Genomic DNA, 15,642 nt, shown 5'->3' on the forward strand with positions numbered 1-15,642 from the left:
ACTTCACGGCGGAGGCTGAGGTTCCAAGATCGGATTTTTTTCCCGATGCAGCTAATAATAAAATGTTGTACAGTTGTAAACACAAGAGAGGGAAGACCCGACAGGTGGAAGAAAAGCTGAGAAGAGCCGAGAAGAGCCATGCGCACATTCAACCAGTTGATGACAATACCGTAGTTGCCTGTGCCTGTTTATCTAGTTACCTTGGTACCCCCCAGCCTCACTCTTGCAGAACAAATCAAGTCAGATGTACGGGAGTACATATGCATGGGAAGCACCTGCTGATACGATACACGCATTCCTCATTATTTTCCCGTAACTTCTGTTATCTCGTTATCTCTCTGCGGCAGCTTGCTTCTTCAAATCTAGATACTTGGCCGCATAATCATTCGCCAGCACAAAATCCCCTGACAGATACATCACCGTCGCCTTCTTCGCCATCATCTCGCACTGGCCTTGCACATCCTCCACGTTTGAAAACTCCTCAAACGCACAGTCGATAAATTCCACTGCGCGCGCCATATGTTCCTTCTGTCGTACTTTGTCCCTCCCCTGGCTCTGCATTTGCACTTGGCCAGCCAGTCCCATGTCGGCGTCAGCTAATAGAGAATATGTGCGTGCCGTAAGATATGCATCTTCACACTCATGAACTTGAGGCACGATGCTCTCTAGAATCTCGAGAGCGGCTCCGAATTCTTTGAAGGTCATGAGTATCACAGAGAGCACCCCGATAGCCTCCCATAGACCAGGAAGATACCGTGATCGGTGGGCGACATTGGCTGCTCTCATTGCTAACGAGAAGCCTCTTTCCGGTTGGTTGGTCTGGTCAAAGATCCTTGCTTTTGCCACTAGTATTTTCACCTGGGTGGCAACGTCGAAGTTCTCCTGTCGCATGGACTGGGCATTTCGCTCGATTATTTCGAGCGCAGCTGTGTAATCGCCTTTTCGCATGAGGAAGTCAACCTCTAAAAGTGAGAGTGTCAAGACTAATTCTGCGTCTGGTGGAGAACAAGCACGTAGTTGGGGTATGAGGTGCTCTGCTGCCAGCTTATCATCCCTACCTAACGGTCAGCCAACCCTCTTTTCTCACAAAGGCGGGAAAATAATTACCTATGTAGTTGTCTTTGCAACTTCAGAAGCCCGCAAAAGAATGTCCAATTTTGTTGGTTCTTAAGAACTCGTAGCGAATCGGAAGATATCTCATTTAATCGGGCCATCGACTGGTCATAGCTCCCTTTAGCAGCCAACTTCACGCTGTTAGAATTTGAACGTCTTCGTATGCTCCGTGGCGAAAGTGCTACTAACCAGCATGCTACTCCGACATATTACCCGTAGGTGGTCTTCAAATGGAGCTTGCTTTGTGTAGCATTCTCGAAAGATCTCGCAATTAGACCATGCCAGATGTGTAACCCCTTCCGGTTTAAACCATTAGCAAATCCTGGTATGTCAAAACCAGAACGAACAAAACATCATTACCTATCCTAACATATGCCGACGCTTGCAGCATAAGCAGAGGTCCGACTGAATTAGATATATCCTTCGTTACATTGAGAAAAGAGGCTTTGACGATATGTTCAAATGCCGACGCCACACTCTCGCCCTGTAGTACTTGGCAGTGAGCAGGCTGTTAAAAACCAATGTTCCAAAAGTGGAGACCGGGTTGAGGCACATACATTCTGCAGCTCCAACTTTGCCTCACTAAGCAGTGATGTACCCAGCAGACCCCACATTTCCGTCTCTCTAGCCTTAGCCTGGAGAAACGCCAACCCTTCCTTCTCACTACCCAGCATGCCAGTACTCTGGATATCCTTCATTTCATCAGGAAAGGCTTTTCCAAAGTGGTAAAGCCAGCTCATGCAGAAATTGAGACAGCTCATGTCATGAGTTTCCCTGGCAATCGAAATGGCCTCCTGCATGGCTGAGACTGCCTCTGCATGGCAGCCAAAATCGGCTTGGAGAATGGCAAGATTGAGCAGGGCATATTGGTAGAAGGTTTTGTCACGGCTTTGCATAGTGTAGTCAAAATAGCGATGTAAATGATCAAAGGAAGAGGAATAATCTCCTGCTTTCCAGGAATCGAGGAATCTAATTATATTTGTGCGATTAGAGCAGATATCGTCGGTGAAATGGAGGGTGAAGTACTTACTTTATATAATGCTGCGAGCTTGGTACAGACACTCCAGACATCACCATCTGTTCCAGGCGCGATCTCATTTCGCCCGTAATCCTGCATCCGTTGCCTAGATTAAACAAATACATATCAGTGAACCGTACCACGGTTTAAGACTAACAAAAAAGAATGGGAGACGTAGAGCGAGTGCCATCATTTGAGGACAAGAAAAAAAGTCGTTACCTACCCTGCATCTCTCCAACCTGAAAATCCAACAACCGCTCAATATCCCTCGTGCTCATTCCCAATTCCGTATCTTTCCCTTCTTCTAGCGAGCCATATACCACCTTAGCAAGGGGACTCGTTAGATCTAGGCCAAGCTTAACTAGATTGACATCCACCGCGGCCTGGCTATCTAAAGGATTTCTCTTCGCCCACAGCTGATACGTTGGCAACCGATACTTGACTAGCCCTCTCCATAGCGCCACCGCATCGTGGAACTGAAGGCGAGTGTACTCAAGATACGCCCTTCGGACAAATACACCAAGCAGTGATGCGCGGGAGATAAGCATGTGCCCCGTCTCCGGCGCAATACCATTGTTCCGGTCATTGATCAGCTCCTCGCGCGTCTTCGTGAGCATGCTTGATATGCCTGCAAAGAACTCATCGAGGGCATCAGCGCAGTCGAGCTTCCATAGCTTTTTCAGCAGCAGGTCCCAGACGGTTCTACCCGGGATAGAGGAAGCTAGGGGTAATGTAGCAACCTCAAAGTCTTGGATGGAGATAGCATGGCTGTTTGCTTCGGTTGTTGTGTTGGTAGATGTGAGGCGTTGAGTGGAGGGTTGAAGAGGTAGTAGATGGGAGACAAGAAATGAGAGGACAGGAACGATGGCAGAATTGGGAACTACGCCTTCAGCATAGACGGACACAAGGGCCAGAAGAGTGATCTTGGAGGGGGTCAAATAACGAGTCATCTTGACTCTTTAATTGCAGGGGTTATCTTGCATAGGGAATTGGTTTTAAAAAAGGGGGTTGGCCATGGTTGAAAATCGCATCGACACGCCAGCTGGGGTACAGGAAGTTGAGAAAAGGAAAGGCGAATATTGGGTATCTGTGTTTTTTATATTTCCCTTGATGATTATCTATGTTGTGTTCAGAGCAGCGCTTCAATCCGTCTTTACCTGCTCCAAACTATATGAATCGTCGCGTCTGTTCCCATTCCCGCGCGTCAAAGAGCTCCGATGCCAAGCCCTGACTAATCCCGCCTTCTTGTTCCCCGCCATGACTATCAGATTTATATCTTTCCGCCCGCTATTAACCACCGATACCAACACATTAAAATACTCTAATTGGCTCATCCCGGTGCCTAATTAACCCTTATATATCCCTCCGCAACTATGACCGAACCAATGACCACCAGCAATTTGCAGGATATCCTTCCCCTCGTCGCGCGGGGTAAAGTGCGCGACCTATATGAGATCGACCCGCAAACCCTCCTCTTCGTAGCTACTGATCGCATCTCCGCCTACGACGTGATTATGGCAAATGTATACCATATACCCGAGACTCCAGTGATTTAGTGAAGAAAAAGCCTACCCCAAATCCATGGTTTACTAATATATATCTTCCTCAAATGCACCAGCCAATCCCGAACAAAGGCACCCTGCTCACCCTCTTGACAACCCACTGGTTCGAAATCCTTACCAACGCCATCCCCAGCCTACGCACGCATTTCATCACCCTCGACCTACCCTCACAGATTCCGGAATCTCTGCGACCATCTCTACGAAATCGCTGCATGCAAGTGCGCAAGCTAAAGGTATTCCCCATCGAAGCTATTGTACGGGGCTACATCACCGGTTCAGCCTGGAAAGAATATCAAACATCCGGCACGGTGCATGGCATAAAGGTGGCAGAGGGCTTGAAGGAGAGTCAGCGATTTCCCGGTGGACCCATATATACGCCCAGCACCAAGGCAGAGCAGGGGGAACATGATGAGAATATCCATCCAGATCAGGGTACTCCTTTCGCCGCCGCCCTTTCCTCCTCCGAAACTCAGCTAACAGGGTATAGCCATAACCATCCTCGGCCCCAAATACGCCTCCATAATCTCCTCCCTGGCCCTAAAACTCTATGAAACCGCCCACGCCCATGCACTCTCCCGCGGCCTCATCATCGCAGATACTAAATTTGAGTTCGGGCTCGACACAGAGAAGGACGAGGTCGTGTTGGTTGACGAGGTGCTGACGCCGGACTCGTCGCGGTTCTGGTCTGCGGAGAACTATGAGGTTGGGAAGTCACAGGAAAGCTTTGATAAACAGTTTTTACGTGATTGGTTGGTCAAGAGTGGGCTGAAGGGGAAGGATGGCGTGAGCATGGATGAAGCGGTGGTTAGGAGGACTGGGGAAAAGTATCGGGAGGCATATGAGAAGATTACGGGGAATACGTATGTGAGTTAGGGGATATATATCGGGAGATGTAAGGGATGATAGTGGGGGAATTTGGGGGCATGACACGTTCTCTGAAATTAAGGGAAGGGGTCATCATTCACGGAAGAAGATGGGATGCATGATAGATATGTTATGGGTAATGTTCTGACGACCTACTTTCGGTTCCGGGTGTATATTATATTGATTTTTTAAGAACGGAGGACCGACTCTAACAAATAGATAAATATTCTGTATAACTTCTTCCTAGCTCGATTCGAATCATAATAAGAAAACGCCAATATATGCCTGTAATTCAAATAGTAGCATGTGGAGTATGCCAATGTCGTCATAAATAATACACGCATGGGAGAAATCGAACAACCCTTCTCCCACCACGCCATAAACCAAGAAATTTCTCCCATGCCTCATATATACAAGCAACACCACGCCCTCTACCTCTGCCCCCTAACCCTCTTTGCTTGAACAATTCATTCACCACTGGTCCTCCCTCGTCTTCTTTTTTTGCTCCTCTAGCCCCTCCAGCCCCTCAAGCCCCTCCTTTTCCTCTTTCAACTCCTTCAACTTCCCCAACGCCGCCCCCTCCTGCTCAGCCATCGAAGGCCTCCCAATCCCTCCAGGCCCCCACTCTTTCCCCGTCATGTGCAACGCATTCGGCCCACAAATCTTCCTCTCCTCTTCCATCTCCTCTTCTGACAACCCATTGGTAGCCCATATGCGATGAATGCGCAAATCATAGGGACCCTGAACGCGATCCGTCAAGCCAATACCAACGGACTTGATGCGTTGCCGTATAATACTAGTCTGCGGCTCGACGGCGAAGCCAAGGTTTGTGCGCACAAAGTCATTCCAGCGAATTAGCACGGTTTCCCAGCCCGTGGAATCTGGGTTGGTTGTTGGCGATGTGGTGTGAGTGTATGTGTTGGAGGATGATGGGTGCTCGGGGGCAAAGTCTGCTAGAGCGGCAGGGACGACCTCGCCTTGTTCGGATGAGTAGGAGGTGGCATCTGCGGCGGAGGAGGAGGACTGTGGAATGCGGTGGTGGTTGGTGAATAGGCGATGTTGATGGATATCAGTATCGACAATAGAATCGGTTTGGATGTTTACTTTGTATCTGCGGCCGTCGGACTTGACACGGAGCGCGAGGTAGGTGTATGGGTCGACGTCCCAGTAGAGGCGGCCGAAAAGCCAGAGGCCCCGGTCTTGGTTGCGGAAGGCGGCGTAACCTGTGTGCACATAACATATATCAGCAAGCGTATATGCCAGCCGGCCTCGAGATGTTTAATGGCAACTCTCTCCGTAGATATAAGTAAATAAGTCTCATACCAGTCCTCTGGATCTTCCAATTCTGCGGCAACTTGGTGGAGATCGAGCCATGAAAGCGGGCATGTGCGGGGGTATTGGTAGCGGGATCCGCGGGGATATAGTCTAGATTTGCGGTGCTGTAACCACCAACAGCACGGTCGGACATCGTCTTGCAGCCCGCAATGGTGTTCTCGTCTGTGAAATCGAGGAGGTGGTAGGGTTTGTAGGGGACGGAGAGGGCTTCGAGGTTCCATGCTAATCGTCGAACACGAAGTGAGCAAACAGATGCGTTGAATGTAATGGTTCGATATCGGGTGATATGATGGAAGGTAGCATGGACTAGGATGCATTCCCCTTCAATCCATTGAACTTTTACATACCCATCTTCGTGAACCTGGCCAACTCCTCCGCGCTCCGTTTAATGAAACCGGGCCGCTGGGCGAGGCATTTTGCGGTGGGAATCATTGCTCCCTTCGATAATAGAATGGAATGTTTGTCAAAAGGTAGGAAACATAAATGCGAGATATACTGCCAATTGTAATGGGTATTAGGGTCTGAAGACAAGTCAGTATTGATACAGCATGGTTCAAGCATAACGGATAGATATCCAAAGCTGGAGATGAGATGACATCGGACTTTGGTCACGTGGACGGAGCTATCCCAGGTTGGTGGCAATAATTTATCTCAGCAAGCTCAGACGCTTCTCCAGATATTCATTGCTGTTTTAACACTGGATTGATGATTATGTCATGAGCTAACCTCAAATAAGCAATAAGCTAACCCAAATAGTAAAATCAGGTCATGTGAGTGATGATATCTTGCGAAGCGTCTGAGAAGAAACGGTTCCTGATTGTTAGCAACACAGGAAGGATTTGCTCAGTACCCTGAGTATGGAAGAGAATTCCAACTCAACTTCATAGATTCATCATTTCTGTATCACCTTGGAACCTTAGAATAACAATGTTCTCGCGATGTATCTGATTTTTATATTCATATCTCAAGTTCTTAGGATAGAAGTATCACCTCAAAGTTGACCAGTGTGTTTTTGAACACAGGAATTTTGATCCAATTCCTCATACAAAAAAAAGCTCTTAGAAATTCTGAGATCAAAAAATATGATCATTTTCAAGAGTATACATCTATCTTAAATATAGATTTTTTTGAAATATTAAAGAAATATTTCTATTCTTCTTCTCTTTAGCTATAAGCTAAGGTGATTTTCAAATCTCAAAGATATGTGAGTATATAGTAATAGAAAGTCAAAGTTGAAGAATCTGAAAAATCCTTGTAAATCTCAGGAATCTCCATTGAAGATGGAACCATTTCTTCTCAGACCCTCTGGCGAGGATTGCTCTGAGCACATGACTTGTATCAAAAGTAGGTTAGTGTCATGCCGGATTAACTAGTTAATAATAATGCTGCAACCCGTTCAAACCGAGCCAGAGGGTCTGAGCCCGCTGAGATAAGCAATAATGGAGATTGGATAATAATAGGAAGAATACTTATAGAAGAACTGAATAGCGCAAGGTTACAGATTGTGGGATCTCTCGTCACATTTGCTATAAATGTTGTATTATGCGATACTTATAGAGGAGAACAGGGTGGGAAAATAGCTGGGGAAAAAATGAACCGCGAACTCCTACAGAGTACTCAAATAGCATTCATGGATTTGAACCAACGGAACGCAAAAGTTCCCTTTTTAAATATATGTCCCTATGTACACGCATAATAACAAGAACAAGGCTGCCTTGAATCCTAGAAACGCTATGCTATGCTGCTTTATATAACAGAGGGGTAATATGCACGTAATGGATATATATGCATGTATGCTATACGAAAAAGGGACCAAAATACGGTAAGAGAGAAACCAGATAAAATAAGTGAAACGCACCCAAGGAATGAAGATGAAAGATGAAAAACAAAAGAGAAGAATGCCCTAGAAAAGTATGCCGCCCATGATAACAATAAAAATGCACAAATGCAATAGAAGGTATGGATGTACATAATCGTCCGTCCGTCTCGTCGTAAGAATATGCTGGACAAATGAAAAGGAGGAAAAGAACAAGAGAAAAGACAAAGTAGGTATGGGATAAGAAATGAGGGTCATAAATAAACCCAATAGAGAGGAGAGGGGAAAAACAAGGGGATAATGACACCACAATGTACCTAGGTATAGCTTCCTTGACGCCGCAAACTAAAGTTTTTCCAGCGCAAACCATAGCAGATGATCCCAGGAATGCCACGAATGCAGGGGAGAAAAGAGTGGCGCGGTCATCAACTATATATAAAAAGGGAAAATTTGGGGAATCATATTTAATACCCAAATACCCATATGCTCTTTTCCCATAACTACCCACATACACGCGAGTCCATATCTAGGTTCAGATCAACATTCGATCGCATCACGCAACATCACCCCTAATCCTCCTCGCCGCAAACCACCCCAAATTCACCGCCGTGTCATTAACCCCAATAACCGGTGCTGATTCCTCTAACATCTCCCACGGCCGTAGTGGATATGGCCCCGCAATCCGCCCCCGTTGCTGTACGCGCAACTTACCAACAATCGAATTTTGGTCGTCAAAGGGGTTGAACGTGGCAGCATTGTAGCTGTTACCGCCCTGGAATTGTTGAGAAGATTGGGAGGCTGCGGTAGCACCTACTGATGCTACTACTAAGGGCGTCGCGGGTGTACCAGGGGTTCCTGGATTTGCTTGAGATAGCGTGGAGCCTCCCGGCTGCTGCTGGGAGGATTGCGTGGTGGTCGGGGATGGCTGGTTGTCTGCTGCTAGAGGCCCAAGAAGAAAGAGGAGGCGCGGGTCGTTTTGTGGGTGTAGGAACGGAGGGCACCGGTCGCGGAGGAAACGGGCACATTGGTGGCGGTAATCATCTGGGATGGAGTCGAGGAGAGTTGCGGCAACATCTAAGGCTTGGATTTGTAGGGAGGTCGATATGCCAGTGTCAGTGACATGAAAAGGGAAGTGAGGTCGCGGTTCTTGCAACGGGGTGGTAAGCGTGAGAGGGCTGGTTGAGGGAAAAGGGCGTGGGCAGGCTGGGGCCTTGGGAGAGAGGGTCCTCGATAGGGCAATGCAGTTGATTGAGATTAGGAGACGGGTTTGGTCGGCCAGATCAGACTTTGATAGAGTGCCTGGGGCAAATCTGGACCTGTGGATGGCGATGAGGCGGAGCAAGACAGAAAACCAGAATGCGATTACAGAAGATTGCTGTACCACATGAGCCTGGCGGATGGCGGTGGCATGGTCGTTATCTTGACTGATATTGGCTTCCATCAGGTTATTTTCAAGGGTGGTAATTCTGTGCAAAATCATGTTCATTTTTTCGATAAGCGTAGGACAAAGTGACGGGCTACCAGTCTCCGGAATGCTGAATGATAGGTCCTCCACGATACGGAGACAGACGAGGGCAGACACATTAAAGCCCGGTGGCGTATTAGACTCAGATGTCGGACTGGTTGGTAGACTATCAGATGTGAGCACATGGGACAATAGTTGCTCCTCTGCTCGTTGGCGGATCTGCGATGAAAACGTTAGCCATCCAACTGTAATTCAAGAAGTAAAATGTAATTCAGATAGTGTGCTATTCACCTCTTTTGCTGCATCTGCATGTAAACTTCCCACAACATCAATCCAATGCGACTGGCCCTTGCGCATATTTGATTTAGCTGTTTCAAAAACCACGTCATAAATACGTTTCTTCACATTGCTATCACACTCAAAACCAAAAAGTAGTCGTAATTTCATGAGACACAATGGCAAAGAGAAATCATTAATCGATTCTATAGTTTCTTCAGCAGCAACAAGACCTGGTCCCATGTGTAAGTTAGTCGCCGTAAAATAATCACAGGGTTGAGCCTTGTTCTTTTTAGGGAAAGCTTACCGCTTTGAACTTGAGACGCCAACAAATGACCCAGAGCCCGATCGGTTAGGTTTATGCAGGCGGGAAACTTTTCCAGTAAACGGATCCCATAATCCGCACTAATAGTAGCAGGATGTCGAACAATGATTTCGCACAAAAGCGGCGTCACAACGGTACTCAACAATTCACTGTTAAATTGCTTGGGAAGAGAGTCGGTTCCGCCTTCAGAAAGCTCCGCGAGCAGATCATGTATGAGACCGAGGGCTTCCCCAGAAAATTGTCTCATGTACTCTTGCCGGGCAATTTTAAACCGATATGCAACCTTGATATGAGAAAAATTAGTAAACGGCTGTGATAATTTACGTATCGGAATCTGCCAAACTTACCAAGTCCTGAGACCCATTCCCATTGGACAGCCTAGAATCTAGAAGTTGAATCATACTGATGCGAAGCTCTGCCAAATCAGGAATTGTACTTTTATGCACATCGGAATGCAACAGTGCTCTAGCCAGCACATAGAAAGAATGTAATGTTACGCAACCAACGCCGATAAGCGGTGGTAGCATTGTAGATAGATTTGGGCGAGGGGACGACCTCAGCACCGAAATGACCCATTTGATCATGAGGTTGTCGAACAATTTCGCATTGAACGGCCTGAGTTGTGCAAAATATCGCGCTATGTCATGCGCACACTGCTCACCATTTACGCTCCCAGCTTCAAGTCTCTTGCAGAGGCTGTCAAAGATTCGTGCCACGGTTGATTCGTCCATGCTATTCCCGGAAGTTAATAGCTGATCTAGCTCTTCCGTGAATGTGGGGTTGGAGGTATTTAACGTATCGACGATGTGGTCAGAGACCGGAGAGCAGGCTGCCATAGCCAGTTTTCTATCCCGCTGGAGTAGATCCCGGCGGAGCAGAGAAACTGTGGACAGCTCTCCTGGAAGTTTGATGGCAACATCCAAAAGTGAAGCAATTAGATCTTGAACCGATAGTTCTGCCTTGCTGATTCTGGCGTAAGCGCTAGTGAAGCTTTTGAAGAGATCACTGGTAGCGCCGATGGCGTTAAACGAATCCAGATGACAGTTAAGCGTGTCGACAGCTGATGCTAATACGGTAACATTGTCGGACCCGGATGCATATTTCAAGACATCGGCAAGCATGGACAAATCGCAGAGACATTCAAGAATATATCGTACTTCGAAAAACTCTTGAGGAATAAGTGCTGACGTTTTGACCTCACTTCCGAAATCACGATCCATAGCGCTTCTAGGACGTTGTCAGCAGGTGAGAAACTGTGGGAAATATTCTTTTTTAAGGACTTACTTGAGGCTATCTTTGACATGAGAAGCCACCTGATCCCTTATCCAATTCCCAATTTCGGACCTTACCGTCCAGCTTAGCGAAGAAAAATCAACATCATCCGTCATTTCAGCATCCCCTTCAGGCGGGGCCTTAGGAAACATGTTTGGAAGACGCCGTCGGACGGAAGCCTTAATGCGTTGAATGGTATCAACCTCAAGAGCCACTAAAAAACCCGTTCTTGAGAGGAGTGTATTTCGCAAATTCCATATGTGGTTTGGGAGACGACTTGACGGCAGATGTCCGAGGAGTCCAATATCGCCCGGGATATGCTACAAACTTACACATTAGAAAAACAATTTTTGACCGTAGATGAGACAACAATTGGGAAAACTGAAGTACTGTACCATTTGTGGACAACCCAAGACATTGCTGACACTACCACGAGCCATAAGCCACTGCAGGTACTTGGCTACAGAAAAAGATTGCGATCGCACCAGTTCGCAAATAACGTGGTACACGTCAAGAAACCGCACGCCTGACTTCCGGTGATCTTGTACGAGGAAGGAAAGAAGGTGGGAATCTATATCGATTCCAGTCTTTTTCCATCTTCGAAAAACACGCACCGCTGTGTAAATTCGCGCGAGACCATATCGAAAGGAAGTTGATGCCCACTCTATAACCTTGGTGGCTAGAGTGCTATAATCTTGTGATATATTTAAACACTCTGTGCCAATTGTGGAAACATCACTAGAGGAGTCAAGAAGTTGGATTAGGCGCTGATTGGTTGACTGTGTGGGTTTCCGACGACTATTTCCTAACCGACAAACTCGAGCATTTCGGGCCTTGAGGTTCTGAAAACCAGCCTTGTCGTCTGAGAGGTTCATATCTAGACATGATGATAGTACATTTTCGTATTTGTCCCAGCATCGTGGAAGGATGAAACACGAAGGATGAGATAGGGACAACGTCTTGGTAAGGCGAGATAAGCGCCGGGTAAGGGGGTTCAAATGTGCGTGTTGATCGGCCTCAGTAGCCTACAATATATGTCATCAGCGTCTAGGTTTAGGAAGAAGGGGTTGTGGGGGTATAGATAGATAACATACCAGACGCAGTTTCTCCAGCAAGCATTCAGCTAACCGTTTGCCCCTTTTCCGATAACGGACGATATTTTCCCAGTAAATCCCTACCATGAGGAGCCAAACAGGAAGATTCTCGACCGAAGAATTATGAAACGACGTAAGGAACCATTCTAGGAAATGGTCTTGCTCAACCAGGTGTTCGAGGAAGAGCCGCGCCGAGAGTCTTATACTGTAAGAAATCCTCAATCTCCAGTTCGCGTCACCAATACCAGCAATCACACCCTCAACAAATTGCTGTACACTGATCGTCCAGTCTCGTACCCACTTCGCTTCGAGACCGCTTGCAACCCCGGCAGACGTCCCTTTTCTTTTAAATGCGCGCAGTTCGTTGGCACCCACACATTTGGCCAGCCATATAGCTCGGCAAATAGGAATAGATTTCCCAAGGCATTGGTCCAGTAGAACCTTCCCCCTGATTCCGTGAGGTATGGTACGACTAAGCCTACGTAACGGAACAGAGGGGTTTGCCAGATCTCGAAGCCACGCTTCACGTTTGATGTCGGTTAGTGTAACTCGGGGCGGAGGTCTAAAAGTCGAGGCCGCAGTGATTGTGCGAAGAGCCTGACGTTTTTCCAGGGCTGCTGCAAAAACGGATGACAGGAGCTTCAATCCCGACCGGTTCTTGAACTGGGGGTAGACAACTGATTTTGCGCTCGTTGTTTCATTAGACACCGAGGCACGGTCATAGAAGCCTTGTTTGGCGGTTTGCTCCGACAGTACATCCTCAGGATGAGACCCTCTCCAAGGGGAGAAATCCGCAGGTTCTGCAAAACACATTAGCAAATAGAAATAGGAGATTCTGAAAGTCATAGCAAGATAGCAACAAGATACACGTTGTTTTAGATGTGAAGGAACATACTGTTATCTGCGAACCGCGGCGCAATGGACGGAACATCGATACGATACGGTGTTGTCTTCACTGCCCCGCACTCCTTACCGCCTTTCGAGTCCGTCGTCCCAGCGAGATACCGTTCCTGCGGGCCATACTTCCAAGGACGAATAGGCAGCGGGGGTAAAGACGAGGACTGCGGCCATTGGGAAGCCTCAGGTTGGGCCTCAGCATCAGACCTCGGTATCTCCCCCTTGAATGACCATGGCGGGCGGCCAGTCTGCTCTGTCGAAGAGGAGCTCATGAGATCCAAGGGATTCATAGAAGATTCTGGAGTTTCACCTGTCATGGAAGACACATGATGCTGAGAGCTGGGCTGGTCTTGGTTTTGATATTGTTGTTGCTGATGTTGGTTGTGGGTGTGGTCTAAGGAAGATTGGGGGGGCTCATTGCCAACATCCAAGCGCGGTCTTTTAGCAGGGCGTCCGATATCAGCCATGCCGCCGCCATCGGACTCCGTCAAGTCGATGACTTCATTTTGGTGCGCACGGGAATCAATTGCTGGATAGGAATCCGAGGCAGGGTAAGGGACGACGGAGTGTGATGACGACCCTCGACTGGGAGCGGGGGGACGGGATGGCGGCCGGCGGGAGGAAGAATGTGAGATCATTTCCAGAACATGGCGGACATCCCGATGACAGACATCCGAATGATCAAGCCATTTTCATTGTCGAGGGTGGATTGGTGGTGGGGAGAGGATTTGGCGACGGGTCGGGAGGCGGATAGATAGAACAGCAGCGCCGGGAAGTTCAAAATGCTGCTGCGCCCGTAAGCAGGACACACTAATCGTAAGAATATGAAGAAGATTAGAAAGCCAGCGCCAACCTCTAGCTAGATGGAATGATAAAGATCACCCAAATTTCTCTGCGAGGTGGTGGTTGTGGAGGCTGTTGCTGGCGGGTGGAGGTGGTTGGTTGGTTGGGGGTTGGTCGTCGTCGGGCAACGAAGAAATTCGACGACGACGGTTTTGATCCCAAGACGAGCCGGCAGCAAACAAGTCAGGTGAACGCCGACTTTTGAACAACCTTGCAACCAACCTCCCTTCCATATGATTAGATCGGAGAAGAACTACAGCAGACCCTCCGTGGCTAGTGTTGAGGCATCAGAGATATTGTATCACTATCATAATTAATAATAATAATAATAATAATAATAATAATAATAAGTTAATAACAATAGCGGTTGATAATAATTCAGCTTTTGTTCTATAGCGGCCATCGGTATTATCCTCTCCTCGAGTACTCCACCGTACAGTACAGGCAACTGTAGTTAGTAGTTAATGTACAGTACAGTAAAACGCCTCAGCTTTCATCCTAAATATAAAAGTGATGGTTGCATAAATAAGTGATGGTTATCTAGGATTGAGATCAACTTTAGTTCGGTAATTACCTTCAGTCTCACATACTTTTTCACAGCGCTGAAACCATCAACTTCGGCTATGGATTCATGGATCGATCCATCCTTCCTTTAGCCTCGAATCGTTCCATCGGCCGTCACTTTCTGTCACTGCATTTTTATATTTTATACGGAGTATGCTTCAATGAATAATAGTTAGCCGGCTGGCTAAGGTTATTTTTAAGTTACGGGCTCTTCCGCGGTCAAAAAGCGCCAAACAACTTCTGCCAAACCCTCCTTTCCGCCAGCGAAGACGGTCTAACAGTTCTCCTAAATAGCTGGTGAGAAGAGGCGAGAGATATATTGCCCGTTGTCACGGTTGTCTCACTACTAGATCCATCATCAGATGAATCTCGAGCAACATCGGCCGCCCCTTCCGCTCTCTTCCGGATGATTAATTAATTCCTCACCTCACAACAAAAGTCAGAAGCTCTTGTGCCATGCATGTTACATTGCTAATAATATTATTTATATCTTCTGAGCATGGCCTCTCACTGCCAAGATAGGTCCCTCCAATAGGAGGTCGTACTTAATTGAACTTGGGCGTGGATACAGGTACACGCACGACAACCCAACTCTAGAGATCTATGGAGTATTTTCACCTCAGTACGTACTGCACGCACGACCAAAAGAAAAAGGGAAAATATTTATTCCTTAGGTTCTTTCTTTCCATCTACATGTTTGACAAAATATCCTACGCATGGTCGATGGCGAAACACGGGTACAAGTATCGGCTTCCTGGGCGCCTAGATAAGATATGCATTTGACCAGCTCACAGCTGCGAATACACGACATGGCTACATAAGTTAACATACGTCCTGCCCTTGCCTCTTGATGTGTCGATAGGCTCCGCAACGAATCAGTAGCTGGAACACTTCATACATAAACAGCATGGAAACCCTGTTACTCCTGGCGCTCGAGGGGCTTCGTACGTAGTCGTACCACCTCCACCGAAAATCCCGTCATCCCACTCCAATAAAACCGGACTCCCCGCTCCTTGGCAAAAACATGTATTTCTGGCATGTCTGTTTGCCAGCACTCAAAAGTGGCAAAGGATGAAGTGATATCTCCGTTTAGTGTTCGACAACGCAGGGCTTGTACAATGTAATGTACATGTATGCCCAGCGGGGCACACCACACATGCTTGATGGCGTGCAAACTATACCTTCATCACTCCACCTT

General features: G+C 47.4%; 4 protein-coding genes across 4 annotated transcripts; 1 reads left to right on the top strand and 3 right to left on the bottom strand.

The window, feature by feature from the left end:
- Positions 1-330: 330 nt before the first annotated feature.
- On the bottom strand, positions 331-3,081 carry BDCG_05964 (anaphase-promoting complex subunit 5; the record flags this gene model as incomplete). The annotated part of the gene is made up of 7 exons (XM_045421678.1): positions 331-1,054; positions 1,108-1,244; positions 1,303-1,409; positions 1,474-1,597; positions 1,671-2,082; positions 2,144-2,237; positions 2,355-3,081. The coding sequence occupies 7 exons, from the start codon at positions 3,079-3,081 to the stop codon at positions 331-333; spliced, it is 2,325 nt and encodes a 774-aa protein (XP_045277502.1).
- Positions 3,082-3,336: 255 nt separating this feature from the next.
- BDCG_05965 (phosphoribosylaminoimidazole-succinocarboxamide synthase) lies at positions 3,337-4,957 on the top strand. Its single transcript, XM_045421679.1, has 3 exons — positions 3,337-3,654; positions 3,750-4,125; positions 4,181-4,957. The coding sequence occupies exons 1-3, from the start codon at positions 3,505-3,507 to the stop codon at positions 4,564-4,566; spliced, it is 912 nt and encodes a 303-aa protein (XP_045277503.1). The 5' UTR covers positions 3,337-3,504; the 3' UTR covers positions 4,567-4,957.
- On the bottom strand, positions 4,655-6,514 carry BDCG_05966 (complex I intermediate associated protein). The gene is made up of 3 exons (XM_045421680.1): positions 6,240-6,514; positions 5,881-6,114; positions 4,655-5,780 (listed from the first exon to the last, which is right to left on the bottom strand). Exons 1-3 carry the CDS (start codon positions 6,451-6,453, stop codon positions 5,029-5,031), a joined length of 1,200 nt encoding a protein of 399 aa, XP_045277504.1. The 5' UTR covers positions 6,454-6,514; the 3' UTR covers positions 4,655-5,028.
- Positions 6,515-7,439: 925 nt separating this feature from the next.
- BDCG_05967 (RNA polymerase II mediator complex component Srb8) lies at positions 7,440-14,833 on the bottom strand. Its single transcript, XM_045421681.1, has 8 exons — positions 13,036-14,833; positions 12,141-12,940; positions 11,442-12,071; positions 11,059-11,366; positions 10,122-11,001; positions 9,757-10,057; positions 9,465-9,682; positions 7,440-9,392 (listed from the first exon to the last, which is right to left on the bottom strand). The coding sequence occupies exons 1-8, from the start codon at positions 13,673-13,675 to the stop codon at positions 8,262-8,264; spliced, it is 4,908 nt and encodes a 1,635-aa protein (XP_045277505.1). The 5' UTR covers positions 13,676-14,833; the 3' UTR covers positions 7,440-8,261.
- Between the last annotated feature and the right edge of the window lie 809 nt (positions 14,834-15,642).

Source organism: Blastomyces dermatitidis, assembly GCF_000003525.1.
Source record: "Blastomyces dermatitidis ER-3 genomic scaffold supercont1.6, whole genome shotgun sequence".
NCBI classification, from domain to species: domain Eukaryota; kingdom Fungi; phylum Ascomycota; class Eurotiomycetes; order Onygenales; family Ajellomycetaceae; genus Blastomyces; species Blastomyces dermatitidis.

Coding starts and splice junctions, on each gene's coding strand:
- BDCG_05967 (XM_045421681.1), bottom strand. CDS start 13,675: ATGATCTCACATTCTTCCTCCCGCCGGCCGCCATCCCGTCCCCCCGCT. Junction 11,002..11,058: donor CATGTCAAAGATAGCCTCAA/GTAAGTCCTTAA, acceptor ACAACGTCCTAG/AAGCGCTATGGATCGTGATT. Junction 10,058..10,121: donor GGAATGGGTCTCAGGACTTG/GTAAGTTTGGCA, acceptor TCTCATATCAAG/GTTGCATATCGGTTTAAAAT.
- BDCG_05965 (XM_045421679.1), top strand. CDS start 3,505: ATGACCGAACCAATGACCACCAGCAATTTGCAGGATATCCTTCCCCTC. Junction 3,655..3,749: donor ACGACGTGATTATGGCAAAT/GTATACCATATA, acceptor CAAATGCACCAG/CCAATCCCGAACAAAGGCAC. Junction 4,126..4,180: donor GAATATCCATCCAGATCAGG/GTACTCCTTTCG, acceptor AACAGGGTATAG/CCATAACCATCCTCGGCCCC.
- BDCG_05966 (XM_045421680.1), bottom strand. CDS start 6,453: ATGCTTGAACCATGCTGTATCAATACTGACTTGTCTTCAGACCCTAAT. Junction 6,115..6,239: donor GGCCAGGTTCACGAAGATGG/GTATGTAAAAGT, acceptor TTCGACGATTAG/CATGGAACCTCGAAGCCCTC. Junction 5,781..5,880: donor TTGGAAGATCCAGAGGACTG/GTATGAGACTTA, acceptor ATGTGCACACAG/GTTACGCCGCCTTCCGCAAC.